The sequence below is a fragment of the Strigops habroptila genome, chromosome 3 (assembly GCF_004027225.2).
Source record: "Strigops habroptila isolate Jane chromosome 3, bStrHab1.2.pri, whole genome shotgun sequence".
In the NCBI taxonomy this organism is placed as follows: Eukaryota; Metazoa; Chordata; class Aves; order Psittaciformes; family Psittacidae; genus Strigops; species Strigops habroptila.
The window spans coordinates 50,192,683-50,210,164 of NC_044279.2; the positions used below are offsets into that span (position 1 = coordinate 50,192,683).

The window sequence follows — 17,482 nt, forward strand, 5'->3', positions numbered from 1 at the left end:
CATTAATGAGCCCTTCTGTCTTTTAATCAGCTTGAGGAACACCATGACAGAAGCATAACTGGAGCAATGAGGAATGGGATTAATTTGTTAGACCTGCTTCTGTTGCAGGATGACATGCACGATCTTCCATCTCTGGCACCCACCTGAGCTCTTATTTGCAGATTTTATACTAAGAATCCTCACTAGGATGAGAAAGAAGATCCTGAAGCCTCAGGGCTGAATATTCTGAGGGAGGAGAAAAGGCTTTAATAAAAATACTTTGTGCTTCCTTTTGGTGAACCCTGGATGGATTCTAGCCCAAATTGAGCCATCAAAATTTTTGTGTCTACAATGAGAGCTTAAGGAGACCTAGTAAAAAAATCAATACAGCCTAGACAGTGATTCAGCTGAAAAAATGGATCTACTTTAATTTACCCTAAAATAGGTATCCTAATAGTTACTTCGCCAGTCAGTTCAATTGCATCCTATGCTTCATTGGCTTTTAACGGCTTGATAAGGTGCTTCACCTAGTTGCCCACAGATACTAATTTAGTCATTTGAGATGTGCAATTGTACATTGCCTGGAACCCAACTAAAGCTCCAGATGGGTATGGGTTTTTGTAGATCTTGTGTGCTATATTCTAGGCCTACACAGAATGTCTCAGACATATCAAAGTGATTCCAATACGTGGACAACTGGAATGAGTCCTGAAGATCTAGCTGGACTTGGTACACATTTAAACTTTTAATTCTGCCCCACTCTATGTTCTGCCAACAGGTTGGACTAAGGCAAGAGTTGGCCTGCTCAGGAGCTGCAAAGGCTTACTGAGGTGAAGAGGGGAAGACTCAGAAGAGTGACAAAGAGTGACAAGAGCCACTTTGCTCAGGGAAAAAGCCATGGCTGCAACAGGCACTGAGAGGAGTTCCACAGTTTTAGTGTCAAGTTCTGTACATCTGCCAATGAAACTACGAGCAAGTACTGGGGGTTTGGCAAGTGATGTCCAGATATGGGGGTTGAAACTCACAGTTCCAGGCATATATTCTAAGATTTTTACTTGATGTACAAAAAATCTTAAACCACAGTTTATTCCAGCATCAGTGGGACCTGTATTCCTTCTACACTGCTAAAAATATGCCTTGCAGCAATATTACTCGCAGCCAGTTTAAGGTTGTGTAAACTGTTCTAATTCTGGGTAAACTACACACAGACAGTGCTCTAAAATCTTACACTTCAGACGATGCATGTGTGCCTGATGAATCTCTGCAGTAGTCATTATGGACCTGGAGAGCATCAAAGCCTGGATGTTGCAAAGGTTGATCTACTCTAAGCATATTAGGTGTTGGCTTCTGAAGTCACTAAGGTCACTACAGACTAGAAACCCTTGTCAAATCGTTGGCCTCGTTTTTCATCATCTGCAGCATGGTTAATTTAAGAAAGGTCTTGGCAGACTGACTTGCTCTTTCAAGCTTTCATCTAATGTCCAAATCACCTCGCTGCACCAGTATTTTTGGATAAAAGCTCTGGTGGTGTCCACAACTGCAGGACTTGAAGCCAATGCACATGGAGAAATTCCTTCAGGTGCATTTCTCTATACAGAAATAAATTGCTCTGTCCTTTATATTTGAGACAGAGTTTAAGATCCTTCCAGGACCGATAAAGGCAAGAAGAATTACTGAGATTCCAGAACAGCAAATCCCAGGAATGACACTGAGGAAGGATAGTCTCCAGATAAACTTCAGTTGTTTCATAAACCTCCAGACCTAGTGAAAAATGAATTGAAAGAAACAAAGAAAGAAACAAAGAGAGAGGAAAGGAGAAAGAAAAGTCAAAACTTAAACTAATCCAAAACAGGCAGCTAAGGAGAACGGGAGAAGGGTAGCCATGTCTAGCACTGTGAAACCAGGTAAACACTTATGCAGGTCAGTTCACAGGATGAATACAAATACAGAAAATTATTAGAAGGATAAGAAATGCATATGCAACTAAGACACTAGGTGGAAACTCAAGACATCTATATTCTCAAGCTCTGTGTGACCTACAACATTTAAGATTCATTTCAGCTGCACAAGCATCAGGACTCTAGAGCCATCTGAGATGCTCAGCGGTATGCCACCTGGACTCCAGCTGCTGATCATGAAGTGTCTGGCTGTCTCTTGTCCTCATTAATATCTGTCAGCCCTGTCCGGATCTTCTGGATTCCCTATCCAATTGGTACTCCAGTATCCAGTATCTCAATTGGTACTAGATACCTACGTTTAAGCAACTAATTCATCTGTTAAACACTAGGTTAGTAGATATTTTAAGAACTAGTGCCCTTTATCTCAAATGAATAAGCAGCTTTAAATTCCACCCTGCAGTCACTCTATGCCTCAGTTTCCCAACAGTGAAAAAAAAATAGAATTTAGAAAAATACTTAGGCAACACTTAGATTGTCAGGCAATATAAGCCATTTAAATACTTGAAGGAGTACAGGTGCATGTCTGTAAGTTCACAGCAGCCATGCAAGTCTAGAGTCTTATGCCAATTCAGGTTATTAACTGTTATTAGTGAACAACATTTTGGAATGTCAAAAATTATAATAAAATGCTTCATATTTTTTCTGTTAGGTCATTTGGGTTGCCTGGTCCCTATTTCTCTCATACAGGGTTTTATAAATCTTTTAAAGAGATATTATCTTCATTAAATTGCAATATTAAACAAGTGATAACATTTCAGAATATCTTAAACTATTAGAACAACCTATAAATATGCTGTCCTTAATCAGAACCAGTCCCCACTGGGCAGTGATCTAATTGAACTGCTTTTATCTCTGTGAATCCAGAATGGAGTCTTTGATGAAGCTCCAGAGTTGTATAGAGCTGCATGCAAGTATCTAGCAACCTCACACACTTATATATTTTCATCTGTTTCTCTGCAATTTAACTTCTTTTCTCAGCATACTAAGTTATGTATGCCAGAGAGTCTGCATAAAGATTATACCTTGTCCCAGACATATCCAAGGGACCTACGCATCAAAAACATGTTCACTGATTCATTAGTTTCCTTATTTTTTATATCTAGCTTATGTACTGCAATTTATGACTGATCTAATTGTTTCTTGTGCTTTAGAACTAATTTGACTGCAAAACAGCCTTCATATTACGAAACTGCAATATCATCTGCATCTTCAAATATAGAATATCTCTGCAGAAGATCACTACAAATTTTTACATTTGAAGGACACTGTAGCCTATTACACAACAAATTATCAGTTAATAATGATTGCTTATATATACGTATTCAGGTATGATTCTACTCCTATAAGCACACATGAACCAAGTCTTAGGATTGAATCTGTCTTGGGCCTACTAAATGTTACGTAAGTGTCATTCCTGCACATCACTAATAGTAAGTAGGAATTGCACTTGCTATGTGCGCAAATATGTGTAGAAATAAAGAAGTTTGTGAAAACACAACTTCTTTTTTAATACTGTGTTTGAACATATTTTTAAAACATATATACTGATGAACAATGCAAAAATATTCATACTGTAAAGTTAAAGAAACAGGCTGTTTCTTGCTATAAAGTCCACACACTTCAGTTAACAAACAAATCTTCCTATCCTATTTCAAAGCACAGTCTAGTGAATAACTTTCCTAATGCCCAAGGGGGACTAAACACAAGGAGTTAATTTCTATGATCTAATGAATGACTAATCATGAACTCTTTTTATCTGAAAACCACCTTTTCATTAGAATGCTAATTTAATTAATAGTGTTTTGCTTTGAGAGTAGTATAAATAGGATATATTTGTTCTCATATGTATATTATTCCATGGACATTAATTATAACATTGTGATATTCCCTCTCCTGTTCTGAACGTCTAGTAAGACCTATACTACTATATCATACTTAATAGGAGTGTGATGGTTGTTGCTTAGGCAACAGAATGAATAAATGCAGGTCAGAATGTGCTTCCAGAAAAACAAAAGCAGGAATATGGTACAGAATATAGAAGAAATATGTCTAAATGATTTTCACTGCATTGAAGTATTAGAGTTCTTCAGCGCAAAGTAGCTAACCTATCTGAAACAATTTAATAAGATTGTAAAATATAACTTAATATGTAAACCACTTTAATAAAGGTAAAGCAGTTTTCTCATATTAAGGAAGACTACAACACATTTAAGTTTGGAGTAATTTTAATTTTTCTCCTAGCATAGCAGGTCTTTCTTCTCTCATTTTCCTATATACTTTCCAAGTTTAATTTTCTTTTCAAAATTTTGGTTAGAATGGAAAATACTTTTAAAAAACACTTATTTAAATTTTCAGAAGAGGCTTTCCTTACATAATACTGTTATATTCAGAAAAATCTTCTTAAAACAAATTGATGTTTTCTGATAATTTTTATTTCTAATAAAGTCTGAGAACTATTCAAATTCTGGTACAAACAAAATTTGAAATATATAACAGCATGATGAACAGCATGAAATCAATAAATTAGGAATCATTACATTACTGAAAATATAAACTTTTTATTACTAGGCAATTTTCCAGCTTTTTACTTACTCATTGGATGTAAGAGTCTAAACTTCCAATCACATGTGTATACTACCCCAACTAATATTAATATTCTGTATTTTACCTGCAATATATTTTTGAAAACAAAACACTTCAGAAAAGGCTTAAATTAAAATGACCAGAAAACATTAGCTAACACACATGTATGCAGGCATAACCAAATCTGTCTGATACCTGAAAAGTTTGATCTGGGTATTAAGTAATAAATTCTCATATATAATTCGTATGTTTACATAAGTATGCTAATAAGAGGCATAGGAAATGAAAGTCTTATCAATTCCCCCAGAACCTGGTTCAGGCTCCTCCAGAGTCAGGAGACAATTGGAAAGCCCTTCAGGGCTGTTTATTTGGCTCCTCTGGTGCTCAGCATTTACCTGTGGTAGGTGTACCCCTCTGCATTTCTTATGCCACCTACAGACGTGTGAACAAATTCCTTCTGTAATCTTTTTAAGACTAAATGATCATCTACTTATGTAACTAATGCTACAACATATATAAGAATCTGTAGTTCCAATTTGGGAAACTGCAGCTTGAAACGCATCTTGGACTTTTTTATTTTTTACATTGCTGTGCTGACAGCACACCCTTGCAGCTTTGTTTTCAAGACTATTTAAAGGTGAAGATTCTATTGACTTTTACTGATATAAGCAGAAGATCATATGGAAGCCATGTAAAAATAGGCAGAAACCTCTATGCTGCTATAATGTGGAAATGGCAGAGATATGTGCCTTAATTTTCTAACCAGTAACCCAAAGGCACATAATGATGTTGGCCAAAGAAATTAATAAGAAAAACACAACTCGCGATGATTTTACAGTTGTAATATTCATGCTGTTTCACTTCTGTTTCTTATATGCCAGGTGTAAGTTATGCAGTGTTAGAACTGCTCCAAGATATACATGGTTACTAAAAATATCTTAAAAGAGGGCTGATTAATAATATTTTAAGATCTGATACTTTATAAGAAATGGAGTCAGGATTTTTGCAAGAGGTTCAAGTAATGGGAATACTGAAGCAGGTAGAAAAGTCATTATGTAACAACCTTACAAGTAAGCTTCTCTCTTTTCTGTCAATATTCATTTCAATGGGAAGTTTGTGCATGACAGGTCTCTGTTACTTTACACCACATGGTAATACTGTATATACTGAAGTACATCAAATTCGATTTCATTCATATGTTCCTGATAAATGTCTAGAGTTAAAACATGAAAATGGAGCTATTAAGAGGAATGCATTACTTTTCCATACAGAGCATAACTTTCAACAAGTGAATCCCATAGCCTGATTTTTGAAGATGAAAAAACATTTAACTAAGACATCCAGAATCACTTGCATAGACAGCACACTTCATTAAATAATTTTCTGTTATCAAACTACCTCTCAATGTAAGAATAGCATTGCATGTTATTTTATTATTATTACAATGATCGTAATGTTTAAAGAAAAGTAATAATGTTATGTATTGCAGCTAGGGGTGTTTACAGCTTTTACATGCTGTGAAAATCCTTCAATAGATTAAAAGAACTGTGCATTTTTCTTTTTTAATCTGAAAATTAATGAGGGGGAGAAAAAACCTTAATATGCAGTTTTTCTTTTACCATATTTCTGGCTAGAATATTTTGTAACATGTATAATTCGGAAGTTTATACAAGGACAGTCTATATATTACTAATTTATCTAGACACAGAAAAGTGAAACACTATACAGATCTTCCTAGTGCAATGCAGAATTACTCTAAGGTTTTTATGACCACATAAGAGACAGACAAAAAAGGCAGCTACAGTGTATATACACAGCTATGCACAGACAATTTCTTACCATAAATTGCACATTGTCAAATCCATTAGCCAGCAAGTGGTTTTCATACTGAGGTAGCCCAATATTTTCCAACCATTGTCCCACTGTCTGGACAGGGCATCGGGGTCCTGTAGGAGGGTGAAGAGGGAGGCGTTTAAGCAATGAATAACCATCCACTGGATAATAGCGGTAGTCCTGGGCTGAGAGGTGGCATTGCCACATCGTGTTCCTGGAAAAGTTGGTATCAAAGGAGCCCGCCAGCTTGACAGATTAATGTTTTCAGTAAGCAGAAAAGTCAGAAGTAAAACATAGTTTACAGGGCAGTATATAGCATAAGATCTGATCCTAGCTCTACATTTCTTAGTTATTAATCTTTACTACAGACCAGTACGTCATAGAGCAGGAAAAAAAAAAAAAAAAAAAAGGCACATCAAGCTGTCAGCGAAGCTGTTCTCCGTTATATGTGATTGTTGGAATACTCCACAATGAGCAATGCACTGCCAGCAGCAAGAATTCTTTTTATCAAGTACTCCTACACTCATCAGTATGCAGCTCCATGCTTCTTGCTCCCCCTCGCTCGCTCCCCTTCATTACCCAGCCTAGGCTACACCTCGCATTTTCAATAATAGCCATCAGATAAGGCAGATTTTTTTTTTGTCTGCAAGCTGTAAGCCTGCTGCTGCTGCTTCCTCCTACACACCCATCCAAGCGTCAATCTTGAATGATGAGAGCAGTCAAAACAAATGCAGAAAATAGCGAGACTCAAAAGCAACCTAGAGCACTTAAATCTGAATAGAATCTTCATACCAGTTACACTTTACATATCTGTTTGTTGTAGATTTTTACGTTTCACAAGACATTAAGAAATGCAATACATAAATCACAGCCTATGGCATGGTTTACTATGCCTTCCCCTTCCCCCTTTTAATACAAGATAGGTAGTGGTCTGCTTTTCTGCTTATATAATAGCAAACCCCTTTAATGAATCGATAATGAATACATTTCACAGCTTCTCTCCTGTAGTACAGCAAAAGACATAAACGGCACAACAATTTTAGTCAAAGTAATTAAATTATCTGCATGATTTCTTCAACCATAAAATATTATAAGAAACAAGAAAACCTTCAAGCCAACATATAATAATTCAATTGAAAAGGTCACCATTTCAAATGAATAATTAGAATATTCTTACCAAATAAAATTTTAAGTTTATAGAATTTTCATACAAAAATGTGAATGGTAGCAGGCAGACATAAGATTTGCATGATTTCTAGGGAGGAAGTATATTTTGTCAACTGTAATAGGAAAAAATTTAAAATGAAAGTGAAGTTCATTTTCTGCACAAGAAGCCAAATACCTCATGATATATTCTCCATCAATGCTCCATTTTTGAGACAATTTCTCTAAGGATGGAAATATTTTACACCTTTGTTCTAAGGGGAATGTTTACTAAACTTTTGCTTTTCATAACAGGATTAAAGGACTTAGAAAAAAAAGGCAGAAAATTTATATATTCAGGGTCCATCTTGAATCTCAAGCAATGATCATCTCTAAGGGGAATTTAATTCAGGCATAAGGAAATTACAGATATCTGTCAAGGACATCATTTGGGATTGATGATACCATGGCAGAACTGTTTCACTGAAATCCAAACCTACAGTCTGACCGACATGTTATAATGCAAAGTCTTTGCAAGCGATATGCAGAGGCTCCCTAAGCAGCCGCAGAACAGACTTTAAACTTAGCTGGATATTTCAAATTAACAATATTAAAAGAGTTTCAACTCCAACCTGACTAGTGTTTGAACTAAAACCAGGTGACCTTTCACTCCGGTATTGCTGCTTGGATTTGTGGAACATCTCTAAAGTTCATAATGATTTTGTGGAATAATTTTAGTTGAGCCATAGAAGATCTTTCATGAGGTTGGAAAGATCTGTATGAGATCTTACATTACTCCAGTTCTTACTGATTTGCTACATTATTACATGAAATGTGAAAGGTTCATTAGGCCTATCAAAAAAATGCTGAAGGCTTCTCTGGCATAGGTAAATTTGTAGTTGCTGAAGAAGCATTTAGGAGTTTTCTCAAGTATTTAATAACATTAGCATGTGAATATATGCAATATAGACCATGTATCTTTGGTAAGAGTACAGTGTGCACAAATAGCTAAAATGTATTTCAAATGGATTAATGGATAATTCATTTTTTAGAGAAAGTAGCTATACCAAATTGATAGGAATCTGGGTCTCATGGAGATAGAAATGCATTTGTTCACATCTGTCTGTAAATCTTGCCTATTTTTAAGAGTTTTTTCCACTGTGAATCAATATCTTTGTACACAGATAGACCATAATCCCCTCAGGGTTGTGTCCAGTAGGTAGCGAGGCTGTAAGGAGGAGGGCAGGCTATATTGTGAGGAAATACAGTGGACTTCCCTTGAGTAAGCAAATTTGAAAGGCTGGGCAAGCTCTTCAGAGAACAAATTGAGAACAAAATTATCTTAAATTGAGAACTAAATCCTCACTGAATTTTTCTTAGTTGACTGAGAAATCATGAATTTCTTTGAAAAAGATGCCTGAATTTGTCTTCCTCTTTCCCCCATAAGCAGAAGAATTGATATTGGAAAGAAACCCAATGAAGCAAAATCCCGGTCTTTGAAAGAATTATGCATGATAGGCACTTTATTTCCCCTACATGCATAGACACAAATGTCTCTGCATCTTGTGTTCCCCACCAACAAAAATGTTTCTGCCTACAATAAGACACAGCCAATAATCAATATACCAGTTTCATGGTCAAACTGCTTCTTCCTTACTTTACTATAAACAGCATGGAAGTTATGCTGCCAGTGATGCAAAGTGCTTGGCTCAATGCCTAGCAACAGTGTAGGCAAAATTCAGTTTTTGAGTGGCTCTCCAGACACATTTCCTCATGTAGCTGTCAGTACTGCATCTCTCTATCTCCATGGCCCCAGCACTGGATTATTGTAGCACTGCTGGTTCCGCTGCATAGTCCCCTCCAATTCTGTCCTCTGCCAGTATAACTACATGTCTGAATTCATCAAGACAACATAAGCTTGCTCAGCAAGGGGAAAGAAAATAAGGAGAAACAGTCAGCTTGCTGCCTCGTCCTCATCCTTGACTACTGTCTCATTGCTAAAGTATCCTGTTATCTGCAAGACTTTTTTTTTCCCTCCTTCTACCAAAGGTAGTAGTAAGGCAAAGGCAAAAGAAGGCACAGAGCCTTAGATTAGGTTAATTTAGATTAGATTAGATTAAAGTCTTTCATCATGGGAACATGCAGCTCCTTAGATCTCCTTGTTCTTTGCCAGTTCAGGAGACTTACCTTAGAGAGGCTGCTTGGACAGTTTTTCTGAAGCCAGTTCAAGTAGAAACTGGAGCAGGTACTGTTTGTTTTGAGACTAAAGGCTATCTCTTCATTTTACTAGTCTATGATTCAGTGTCAGCCCCACCAGCGTGCTGCCGCAGGCAGTGCCTACTTTGGCTATGCCTAAAGCTGGTCCTGGTATTGAAAAACATTGTGGAGGCTGTATAAGATGTTCTCACCTGCAACATATTCACATACTACTATGCTTTCCTATGATTTCAAGCAACATAAATCCGATGATAATCCTTCTGTGATACCAATACCACGATCAAAAAAAGATGTACCTATTCTTGCATGGGAAAACTCAATAAGTCAGGGATAGCAATACTTGGTTCTTGCTTCTCCAAGGCAAAAGAAGCAGCACATAGAAGTAATGTCTCTGAGAAAAATGCCATCTGGTATGCTATACGGTAATTTCTACAAAATGTGTCATTCCCAGTGAGACTCAGAATATCTTTATTGTGGGGTTTGGAAATGACTGAATCTCTGACATCAAGGAGCACATGATTTCAAACATGTTGTAAGGCAGATTTGCTCTAAATGAAAAGGAATTTAAGATCTCTATTTTATTGTCTCTACTGTTAATAATGTGGATTTTTCTTTCTCATTTTTTCTTCATTTAGTTTTCAAGTGAGGAAAAGAAAGAAATGCAGTGTTGTTTTTTTTTTTGTAGAGGAGGTGTTCCTCAGTCACCATGAACAAATAATTATAAACCATTTTCTTAGGTAGGTCAATACATGACAAACATTACTAAACGCTTCTGGTGTTAAGGAGTCAAACACAGAAGAATTTTCGTAGCTACTGACCAATACATTTCTGAGTGGAGGACTATAGCCACAATATGAAAAGAATGAATCTTTTAAGTACGTTGGCAGCAAGTTTAGCAGAGCTGAAGAAATTGATGCTAGAATAAGTATCATAAACTTTTTTCTTTAATTAAAGCTTTCAGCCTTGTCCAGCACTAAATGGAATATAATTTTCCTCTTTGTATTTATGATTCCAGCCAGATAAAATGTTATCTCAACACTGGGACAGAACTTGTGCAGCAGAGTTAGAATGAGTGCACATTCTAGTGAATAAACTAATCTAAACATGTATTCCTGGAGAGGTGATAAGAATAGCTAGGAACAGGATGTTGTATTAGAAAAACTATGTCTAACATCTAGCAGACCAATATAATTCAAGAAAGTTTATTAAGGAAGAAGTATAGTAGTTTCCAAGAAGTGTATGCAAGGTTCTGCTTTATCTTCTGCATTCAGTTATATTGTTAGGCTACTCAAAATGATTAAATTTAAAAATTATCTTTTACATAAAACTTCTGAAAAAACCTGGATGCCTTACATAAAATCTGTTATTTCTGTCAGCAGCCTAGCTCTTTGGATGATGATGCCACTTTGTATGATCATGTTTGGTGATGCTGAATATGTGCCTTAAAGTACTTTTAGAGACAATTTTCACGGCATATACAAAATCAAACCAAAATCAATAGAAACAGCTTGAATTTAAATAACACTATCTAGTATCTATAATCTAAAGGTTACATTCTATTGCTTATGTGTGGGCCCAGAACACACAAAAATAATTCTCAGACCACAGCTAATGCAAGCTAATGGAACAACCTTCATTGACTAGGAAAGTCATTCTCACAGTTGTGTTCTGAGTTTTGTATCAATATTTATTATAACTCTGTGTCCTGCGTTCAGCTGTAAGAGTTATTTTTCTCCTTCCTAGTAGCTGGTGTTTAGCTTTAGTCTGAGAACAACGCCGATAACACACCAATGTTATAGTTGTTGTTAAGTTGTGCTTAACCCTATCAAGGACTTTTCAGTCTCATGCTCTGCCAGTGAGAAGGGCACAAGAAGCCGGGAGGAAGCAGAGACAGGACACCTGACCCAAACTAGCCAAAGGGGTATTCCATACCACAGCATGTCATGCCCGTATATAAAGTGGGGGGAGTTACCCAGAAGGCCCAGATCGCTGCTGGGGTCAGGCTGGGGTATCAGTCGGTGGGTGGTGACTAACTGTATTGTGCATCACTTGGTTTATTGGGTTTTTTTCCCTTCCCTTTTTAGTTTAGATTCTCTCCCCTTGTTACTTCCCTTATCATTATTATTATTAGTATTATTAGTAGTAGTTTTATATTGTACTTCAGTTACTGGACTGTTCTTATCTCAATTCACATTCTTTCGATTTTCCTCCCCATCCTGCCTGGAGGAGGAAAGGAGGGAGTGAGTGAGAGGCTGTGTGGTTCTGAGTTACCAGCTGGGCTTAAACCACAACACTCTACATTACCACTATGCAAGTACAATAACTGTATCTATAATAACTATAACTACAAAGTCTGTGAAGACAATTCATTTTACTTGACAGATGATTTGTCAACAGTGAACTGCAGTTTGTGAACCCCACTGGCCTTTCTACAAGTTTGTATTTCTGATTTTTGATGTATTATTTACCCAGGAACAGCTCAGTCAAAGTGCTTCCCTCCATCATGAAACATATATCTATCACAGACACTTCAAAGTTAGGGTATTTTTCATATATAGTCGATTGCTTTGGCAACTTTGATTTAGTCTCCTTCAGAACCCATTCTGTTCAGTGAATAAGGGACAGTTCTTACTAGAAGAATCAAGAGCACAGCCACTGGACTAGGTTTCAGGGCACCTTGTTCTATGCAAGACTGTCATTACTATGGTGCCGAGCAATATCTATGGCAATATATCACCATGCAGCAAGATTTCTTGAGATAAAGTTAGTCTTTTGAGATTCTGATTTTGTATTTTAAATGAATAAATTTGGGGGGTAATTTATGGTTAAAGACAACAGAAAATTCAAACTATATTATATAGCACTGTAATAGCAAAGATTTCCCTGGCCTACAGTACAGAAATACTAGATGCAACCTACTGTATTGCAAGAATTAGTTAAGAACAGACGGATGTTTCACCGTGAGACCACAGGATCAGATGCATTAGATCACACCACAGCTTAATGTAGCTTCACCTAGCTTCAGCCATTCACCAGCTTCATTCACAGTGGCTAGTATAAGAAGGCATAAGACGGATGTGCAGTGATCCTTCCCTAGCATTTTCCCAGTATCTAGCAATTTGTAGCTCAGTGCCTTCCTGAAAGAGAAATAGTGTCTTTATGCTTAATAGACCTTCATGGATTTTTCTGGGAGATTTTCATGGAAGTATGCTGGGAGAAAAAGGGTTGCTGGGAGAAAAAGAGTTGCAGGGAGAGCTAGATTTGTCTTCTACCCTCCCTCTGTAACTCTTTTCTATGGGAAATGAAGGAAATGTCTCTTTGCATTATGGATGCCACACAAGGCTAATAGGTTACTGTCACTTTGTATTGCATTTAGGAAAGATACAGTTAAGATGCAATCAGAATTCAGCACTGAAGGAGCTCCTACTGCTGGAGGCAGTGTTGAGCAGGTGGTACGAATGCAAATCTCGGTGGATCACACTATACTATGAAATTATTCTACCTTATACAAATTCCTTTGGTAGGATGAAGAGCTTTCAGTTGCCTGTCATTTTTTCAGGAATCATATTCACATCCAAGGGGTAAATGTGTACATCCGTATTCTGGCTTCAGTGAAACTTAGTAACATTTTCTGTAAAAAAGGAGTTTCTTAGAGCAGTTTCTGTGCTTGCCTCAGGAACTTTTACAGGATAATAGTAACACTACACTCACCACCTATGAGTAATCATTTTCACTCTTTTCATCTGCATGGAAAAAAAATCCCAAACTTGAAAATTTACATGACATCATGACCAATCAAAATACTTTATTTAACTCAGTAAAATTTAGACTACTGTTAAAAACTAGTATACTAAGTATATACCTATAAAAAAGGCATATTATGTAGTCTTGCTAAAAATACTATATGACCCCAAATTTTTATGCTATAATTCCTGGCAACATAAAAACAAATATATGTAATTTCGAATTTGAGCAAATCTTAAGCAACACTGGACTAGCAAACAAGCAGGAGTGGGTAACAGAAAAATATTTGAAGAAGCTGTTCACAAAAAGTTTGAAAGAACACTCACTGCACAGAGATATCTCAAGGAGTTAAATACAGCCATTAAATAAATGGCAACAGTAATTTCATACATTTGGTAACTACTGCAAGGTTCTGTGGAGAGCTGTGGAAACGAGACGTCTGGACCGACACTACAGTAAACTATCATACCTTTGAAAGTATGAATTTTGAAAGTATTCATGATGGAAGGTAAAGGATTTCTCCTGGAGTCATTTTACAAATCAGATGCAGTTTAAGACAGTTTGGACCTTTGCCTTCTGTTTTCTTTTGCATAGTTGAGCTCAAAGGCTCCCTTGCCCCCGACGCACCAGATTTTAGAGTGAACTCCTTTGAACAGCTGATCCGGTGAATTCCCTTCGCTCCTTCCTGTTTTTTCTACCTTCATTTTATAATTCCTTTTCTTCACTTCTTATCTCACTTCTACTTATTCTCTTGTAAGTTATCATCATTTGTCATCCTTCACCTGGAGCCACAACAATCTGTTCTTTTGTTTCACATCTGCCTTTTCCCTTTTACTTATTCTTTTCTCCCACTTCCTCTTTCAAGTCTCTTAAAACAGGAAAAAAAAAAAAAAAAAAAAAAAAAAAAAAAAATTAATCAAAATTAAATTACTTCTCTGAGATTAAATTACCCTCTGAGACTTGTCTAGAGTAGAGACTAGGTTGGATTTAAGTATTTGAGATAATCCTAACTTAACTTCAACATTCTTATAGATTAGATACAGGACAATATCTGCTACATTCATTGGCTCTTCAGTGTTAACCAGCAGCTAGTTGTAAAGATGATACTCTAAATATGTACTGGAGAAAGTATGCTTAAATGGGAGGAAAGGTAACTTGAAGCTCTTTGATAAAAAGTAATGCTGAACTACCCCTCCCCCTATTTCTTTCCTAGAACATACAAAATCTCAGAAAATAATAATATAAAATCAGATGCAACACATTTCACTGATATGATAAGACAAGATTATAATAATGAATAAAACCAGAGGTGTCAGGGTTCTGAGGGCACCAGTGGGCCTTGCTGTCCATGCCCAGCATCTCGCCAGCCTCCCTTACTCTGCCTATGGCACAGGACCCCATTTCAGATCAGCCTGGGGCTGTCAGTCCCTGCTCCAACAATGCTGCAGCAGTGCCAGTCCCTGGGCCTGCCTCTGTTCCTAACTATTGGATGGATGCTGGACCTACACTGTAGGTAGTTCATCTCCCGGATGGACCCCTGAGACATCTATACAGGCTTTTTTGCAGTCCTGTCTTCAGCCCTGCCTCCTGCATAGACTACGAGCCCATTTTACAGCTTTTCTCCATTCTTATCACTGAGCTCATCTCCTTTTACTCCTGGCTAGGCTCTCTCAATGGACCCCGGACCTGAGTCGTCTCTTAGGGGCCTGTCTGGGGTGGTCAGTGAAGCATGTTACCAGTACCTGGTAACCTCCTGGTACCCCATGGGACTGCACCCCATGGGTAAGGGCACAGATCACTGCTGTTAGGGAACAACTGTCCCTCTCTGGTCCCTGACAAAAAGTAAGGTTCTCAATAGAAACTTGCTTTGTTACATAAAAACTCTATAACCACCTTCTGTAATATTTATCCTCTACTAACACAGTCCTTGCAACACCAAAAGAAAACTGCAGCACCTTTCAATGAATAATGAAGACGTTACTTGAGTGGGTGGCATGCTGGCACTGCTCTGGCAACTCACTGGACTGTTTGCATATGGATGAGGTTATATAAACCGTGTTCATCCTATCTGTGAGCTCCCTCATGCTGACTGCTCGACTCTCACTCTCCCACCTCTGGAGTAGGAACTCTGATCTGGCCTCCCCTATCCACAGATGGAGCCTAGGATCCTGCTTCAGAGATCTGGGCTGATGCCTACAGACAGTACAAACAGCTCTCATGGAATTGTACTTAGTCCTGCACGGTTCTTTGTTTTAGAAATTGAAGTGATAAAAACATAACTTTCCAGACAAGACTGGCAAACTGTACTCCGGGCATCATTTCTTCCATCGTTCCTTTGTCAAGACTAATGGATCTCAGGAAGAGCTCAAGTGGCCCTACAGGTACAGGTTAGCTGAAAATGTACTTGTCAGACTTGGTTCACTAGCATCATTAATGTTGTGTGAGATATAGTTAGTGAGATAATGATTATTTCCCATACTACAAACAAGATCAAAAGTAGAGCTGGTTTAATATACAAAACCAACACTTGCAGTTATTCTCTTAAATTCTGGTCTAGAGCTGTTCAACTACATTCCTTGCTATCCAATGTTTGAAAATTTTCATGAACATGGATTTTGTCTTGCATAAATTTGAGAAGAATGGCTAGTCTCTACATTAACTCCACATTCATATGCAAATAGAGAGATTTGTGTACTGACAAGATAATTTATTCTTTGGAATTATGCTCTGTAAAACATTTCAAATAGCCTACCAGAAAACAGAAGTAGCACAACGTAACTGAGATGGTCCATCTCATCCCACAAATCGAAAAACAGCCAAATTGCAGAGCTCATAAACAATATTTATCTAAAGTTGTGCATGAAGTCATGAATAATAAATACACTTTAGAAATAGATACCAGAACAATTCACAACTTTACAAGTGCTATTATTAGCATTTAATGGAAATTCATATTTGCAATCAATAATTTAACCTCAGCTAAAGGCAGCTGTGGATAAAAGTAGAAAAAAAGTTTTGGAAAGTTCCTGGTATCATGGGTTATGAAGTAGGGGTGGTAAATAGTAAATAGCAAATAGTTTTGGAAGGATTGGAAAGCATTCAAATACAGTATCTTCCTGAATACAGGGCAATGAAACAAGAAAATACTGATTCTAGTGTTACAATCTTGAACTCAGGTTAAAGGTCTGGGTTAGACAGCAAATGAATACACTTTAGTTAGTTCAGTATTCTAAATCACTTCATTTTCTATACGTGGAACTAAAACTAGAAACAATTCTGCGTGCTGTAAATTCTACAACAAGCCAAAGATTTTTAACTAATCCTGTGATGTTCTTGTGATTACTAGAAACGTGAGCTTCCAAGAATTCATATCTATTTCAATCGAAAGACTACTAGATTAAGAAGGAAACAGTGAATCACCTGAACTTTCAAGAAACTGTTATTAATTCAGTCTTGGTAGACTTAGATCTCTCTATAATTAGTGAAAGATAAACTTGAAAGACAGCCCTAATGCATTTGTAAGAATAATACTCATATCATCTCATACAACAGGTCACCAAAGAATATTGAACAAAGTTTTACACATTTTCCCTTACTAATCACTTTATGGTTTCCATACAGTCTATTTTAGAAGTTAGAAATACTCTGTTCTCTTTAATGTATTTCCTAGCCACAGGTTGTGAAAGCCTCATTTTTTATCAGATACTTATAACTCCACTGACATTCTAAATCCTATTCTGCAAACATTTGTATCCTGGTATTGAACTTGATTCTGCTTTAAAGAATAAATGCTGTTCAATTTAGTGACATCAATTGAATATAACATTAATATACATGGGTGTAAATGATTTCCTAGTTGCAAGTTTCAGATTAAACTGCAAGGATAAAGCCTAACCTAAACAAGTGACTTGTAAAATTTTCAAGTAATCTGCTCATTCTTTTCATGTCATTTATCATGGCTTGAAGAAAATATCTCTTAACCTCTGGAATTACAGTAGAATGATCAAGAGAGCATTATAGAATGA

At 36.9% G+C, this 17,482-nt stretch overlaps 1 protein-coding gene across 5 annotated transcripts in view; it reads right to left on the reverse strand.

Moving 5' to 3' along the window:
- ANKS1B (ankyrin repeat and sterile alpha motif domain containing 1B) overlaps positions 1 to 17,482 on the reverse strand; it is a 444,013-nt gene that overhangs the window by 191,406 nt on the left and 235,125 nt on the right. For all 5 annotated transcript variants that reach the window (XM_030479097.1, XM_030479093.1, XM_030479096.1 and 2 more), the window contains one exon: positions 6,360 to 6,466. In XM_030479097.1, the coding sequence (XP_030334957.1) occupies positions 6,360 to 6,466 (107 nt within the window). The remainder of the gene's footprint in view (positions 1 to 6,359; positions 6,467 to 17,482) is intronic.